The 5,250-nt window shown below is 43.8% G+C and overlaps 1 protein-coding gene across 1 annotated transcript; it reads right to left on the bottom strand.

Annotated features, from left to right (window-relative positions):
* Positions 1–238: 238 nt before the first annotated feature.
* edn1 (endothelin 1) lies at positions 239–3,380 on the bottom strand. The gene is made up of 5 exons (XM_034094951.1): positions 3,188–3,380; positions 2,794–2,944; positions 2,203–2,358; positions 1,907–2,008; positions 239–1,056 (listed from the first exon to the last, which is right to left on the bottom strand). The coding sequence occupies exons 1-5, from the start codon at positions 3,279–3,281 to the stop codon at positions 915–917; spliced, it is 645 nt and encodes a 214-aa protein (XP_033950842.1). The 5' UTR covers positions 3,282–3,380; the 3' UTR covers positions 239–914.
* Between the last annotated feature and the right edge of the window lie 1,870 nt (positions 3,381–5,250).

Here is a 5,250-nt window from a genome sequence, read left to right as displayed (position 1 = left end):
AACTTTGTTCCACTCATTTATCTTTCACTTTTCCTTTTTGTGTTTTATTTACCAAGTTAAAAACCTCACTTCCCTGTTTTAGAGTAATTATCTTCAATCTGAGTCAGTGATCTATCATCAGCTTCAAAGGTCACATCCATGTCACATACAACACAAGACAGCATGTAAACAATAATGAAGAAGGACTTGATCAAAAGTTTTTTTAAATAAGTATTTATTTTTGCAAAATTGTGTAAATTTGGCCAATATTTGGCACCTCGATGACAAGACATTTCACAGAAATGACAAACCGGAACATGTGACGTGCCAACATGGCAATCACATTGCAATGTGTACAAAATAATAAATAAATAGAATGTATGTATGTCGTGAAAAACATTTAAATTATGACATGTATAGAAATCCGATAACATGAGCATGAAAGACTCCCAGCACTTCACAGCTACAAAGACCTGGCAGGCAGGAGACGACCTGTTACGTAAAGGCACTAATAGTTTCAGTCGGTGAAAAAGTGTCAAGTCACACAATCCCTTCTATGTGGGCGTCATAACCTGTTACTGCGACTGACGGCATGTGGAGCACAACGAGCAGGACTGCTGTGGTCCACACGCAGCAGTGATTCTGACTCAGTTGAAATGCTACTTGATAAGGTTTTGAAGGAGTGACCGTGATAGCAACACAATCAATGAATATCATTGATTTCTCCGTCCGCTTCTCTTCGTTCTCTTGAAGTCCCTGTATTGTCTCTGACCTCGTTCATCTGTGTGACGAAGCGCCACTGAGTAGAGCATGTCTCTGCTCTGGCACCGCGAAGAGAACTGTCTTCGACCCTCTTTGGGCTCTTCATTGTCTTCCACTGGCTTTAGAGTTGGGAACCCTTTTTCCCCTCTGGTGCGGAGGAGGGTCTGTGGTGTTTAGGGGGCCCTGCTCTCTCCCTCCCAGGTTCTCCCCCTGTGGTGCTGTCTCACCCTCCACTTCTCCAGCAGCAGGCGTGTTTTGAGGGCAGACCTGATGGCTAGAGGCGACACCCGTTTCTCATTGTTTCTTTTCCTCATCCTGTAAACAAAGACAGATAACAGTCAGACATCTGAACCATCGATCCCTCAGCTTATGGAAAAAGTCAACCTAGCGGGGGGGATTTGAGCTGCCGCTCATATTTAAGCTGCTAAGTGTCACAATTTTATGAAGAATTATGAATGTGTCAGGAAGTGCAGACGGATGGCGCCGCAAACTTTGAGAGGCGAGTTTCAGACGTGATGGCACATGCTGCTCAGAGTGTGTCTCTGTCTTACTCTCATGTTGAGATACAGAGGTAGGTAGGTAGGTGGAGTTTATTGTTGTGCTTGTCAAGCTGGGAATTCCTTGCTTGGGGGTTATTTTCAAAATTCCAAGTGATGACATCTCTCAAGCAAAAATGATGTACACTGCGATCAGTGGTGGAATGTAACCGTGTACATTTACTCAAGTACTTGATCAAATCACAATTTAGAAGTTTCTACTTTATACATCTAAAAGGCACACGTTTTTTTACGCCATTGTATTTGATTTAAAGCTTTTTTTGCACAAAGTTAATATGTGCAATATATATGTGAAGCTTTGCAGCAGTATTATGAAAATCAGTACACATTAACAAGCTGCAACATTTAAGTTATAAACCGATTAATGCATCACTTGTTATAAGAAAATATGATTTGTTTTTTTTACTTTGACTTAAGACAATAAATGCATAGGCTACTTGTATTACTTGTAACAGACTTTTATTGAAGTAAAACATCTAAATGTTTCCTCTATTTACTGAGATATGTTTGCCTCACAATACCTCAGTGTTGCGTGTGGTAATAGGCTAATTACCACTTGCACTTATTTAGCAAATACACTTTAGGTAGCCTATAGCCTGTTGTTTTACCGTGTAATCCGCCCGGTGTCTGCCGCCAGCCGGGGCTCACACTGCGGCCCGACACAAGCATCGCGCTCTGCGGGGAGATTCTCCGTGAGGGAGGCTTCAGACCTACAGGAGAGAGACCACATGTCATGTATTCATCCCGGACACTTTCCACACTTTACATTTAAGACACGGAACTTGTTTTCACGTATTGGGAACAAGCGCTCGTGCGATTAGTAACCCTGACAGTAAATATGATGAGTGTTCGCAGTATTATTGTGTTTTCGGGAGCTGTGTTGAAAATAGATGACATAGCCTACCTGAGGAGGTTTTCCAGTCCGCAGAAGTTTCTACACGTGTCGTCGTTTTGATTAACACACCTGCAGCGCAGGGGTCCGCTGCTGGTTGCTATGGATTCCGCGACCGCGCGCCTCTTCCTGGGACCGTTGTTGCCCAGTCCGTATGAAACCACGCGCCTGGAGGAAGAAGAAGCAATGAGAATTAATCAACTGAAATTAAAGTTCAAAACTATTCAGTTTAAAAGCGTTGTGTTTAGGGTTTAAGCTGTCGAAAATAATCCTTTCGCTTTCTGAATAAGTATTACAAATATATATGCTAACAGGGAAAGGGTGCACTTCATTTTTAGAGTTAGATTAAAACTCTTATAGCCTAATGGCTAGGCCTATGTTAATTGCACTCAAATAAAGCCCGGAATAAACAGTATAGACATGCAAGTCCGCGCTTTCTAAGAGGTCCGATCGGGACTCGAACCCGGCGACCCTTCAGTTTCCAAGCCAAGTTCCAAAAGACTGAAATACTGCTTTCTAAACTCGCCAATTGCCGATAATAAAACGTCTGATTCTATGCTAATGCTGCTGGAGAAAGTATTGAATCCGTGAATATAGACTTACTCAGGAGTGTTGACCCAGATGATGTCCAGGTGGCAGAAGTACACGCACTCGTTGTCCATGAAGGTGGCGCAGGAGCAGCGTTTGGTCCGCACATGGCGCCTCTGCGAGTCGGTGGAGGCGGAGGGTGTCTGTGCAGCTGGAGCTGATAGCACTGTAAGGAAATCAAAGTTATCAAAACACTGCGTACCAGATATTAAGCCGACCTTATGTCAGGACGATTCATATAACAGAAACATTGCAGATGCGTTGGCTTTACTGTGCACTGCGCAGAGATATAGTTTAACTGACATGATTTGAATCCAAATATTACTACAATATATGTATTTGTGTATATGCACAAATAGTTAAATGGAAAAGCACAAGACAAACAAACAACTAATTACGCAAAAATTACCTGCGCTGAAAGTCCAGGAGTGCATCATTGACAAAACGGAAATCAAAATGTATACATCCATTTTTGTAGGCTTTTTTAAAACAAAAGTATTCATCAAAAATGAATAATCCGCCAGAAGGGTGAAAAATATCCAGTGTATCTCCTTCGGAAAGTGTTTCTGTGCTCGTCCTCGGAGATTGATGCAGAGTTCTCAGCGTCTCAGTGTCAGTGCTGCTCCACCAGCGCAGCCTCCTCACTTTATACTCCCAGTTGCCATACCCCCTCTCCTCCCCCCCCCTTCAGCAGGGCCGCTGTGTCCTTGACTCCTTTGGCTTGTTCCCAGACAAAGCTGTTTGTTAGCGGCCGGCTGATAAGCAGCAGTGTAGACCAAGCAGCGGGACTTTGAGATGCATTGGATCCGACTGTGATGGGGGAGACTCCGGGTGATTCACCGCGACCTGTGCCTTCCTCTGGGGGAGTCTGAGCTGCAGTTACACCTCTGAGCAGCAGGGGGCAGGCCAGCAGCACGATCAATGCCACTGTTTGAATGGAGAGCACTGCTGTGGTGTGGAAGTTATATATTATAAAGGATAAGTGTAGGCACTCTAGGCTAAATATTGAGTGGTGTTACCTCAACCAAAATGTAAAAGTAGAACATATCCTATTACTCAAGTAGAAATAATTCATATTTGGCTGAAAACTACTGAAATGCAAACATTTGAAATGTATGAAGCCCTTTGATGAGCTGGATTGGACAGTTGGAATAAAGAAATCAAAGTTTATTTTTGCATCCTTCTCTGTCTAAGAGGATATGTTAGGGTAACATTTACATTGGCCTGTGTGACCAAGTGTGTGGAGGGGTGGCAGCAGTTGCTTGAGGTTATAATATGTCGTACTCAGGTGAGAAAAGAAGATGCAGAGTCCAGGTGAAGCAGGGGCGGATCTACGGGGGGGCAAGGGGGGGCAGCTTCCCCCCCCCCCCCCCCCCCACTGTAGAGCCTTGCCCCCCATCTGCCCCCCTAACTTTTGTTTCCCTAAAACTGTACTAAAACAAACCTACACCATTTCCACAAGCTTCTCAAGCAACAAAACAAGCATTACATTAGTTAAAATTGAATCATTTTAAATATCATTTTAGGCCCGTTAAAAATGCAGCTACGGCCCTGCATTAAACTGCAGAGCAGCGTTCAACTTCACACAGACCGCGGCTCACACCGCTGCAGAGAGGGAGCGAGCTGTCCCAGCACCTATGGATCAGCTTCCCCTGGGAGCATTTCCCTTTCCAATAGTTTTGTTTTTACTAAGGACGAGAGCTTGAAACTAAATATTAATAAAACACTGCCGTTTGAATCGATAGCGTTTAACAGACGGGCGCTGTTTGGGGCGTTACGTTACAAAATACTACGCAGACAGCGTTAGCTGGGAGATCGATCACTTTGCTAAACTACGCGGTAGCCTACTATTAAATCCACGTAAACTACACATCACAGCCATGAGGCCAGATCAATGAAACCAGGATACATCCTTTACCGTAAAAACTGGATCCAAACACAGCTGCCCGTGTGCGCTTGATCAATACTTTCTGATGTTATATTTATGATATGCTACATATTAGCTAGGCTACAAGCCCTAACGTGTAAAGTTATACAAGCATTTGTACCAGTGCTTTTCACAAGTAGACTCTTGCAGGCCAGAGTATAGGAGTGATTCAACACCAACACAAAGACATATGAGAAGTGATCAGGACGAACAGAAAGAGGAAAAGGAAAAGAGAGATGAAGAGACCAGGAGGGTCAGAGCAGGAGGAAGAGGAGGAGATGAAGAGACCAGGAGGGTCAGAGCAGGAGGAAGAGGAGGAGATGAAGACATTAGTGAAGAAGAAGAAATATATGTGAGGAATAAAGATGAAGTATCAGAAAGAGGGCCAGAGGCAGGGATCAGGAGGCAGATGAAACTCCAGCTGGACCACATGGTATGTTCTTATTCTCCTTACATATTCCATTACAGCAGCACAATCTAGCAGCTCTTAGTATTGACAAATATTGATTGAAATGTGTTGCTGCACAGGTCACCTGTAGCTCTCT

Source organism: Pseudochaenichthys georgianus, chromosome 11, assembly GCF_902827115.2.
Source record: "Pseudochaenichthys georgianus chromosome 11, fPseGeo1.2, whole genome shotgun sequence".
Classification (NCBI taxonomy): domain Eukaryota; kingdom Metazoa; phylum Chordata; class Actinopteri; order Perciformes; family Channichthyidae; genus Pseudochaenichthys; species Pseudochaenichthys georgianus.
The sequence above is the reverse complement of the archived record's forward strand: the minus strand, read 5'-3'. Positions and strand labels throughout refer to the sequence as shown.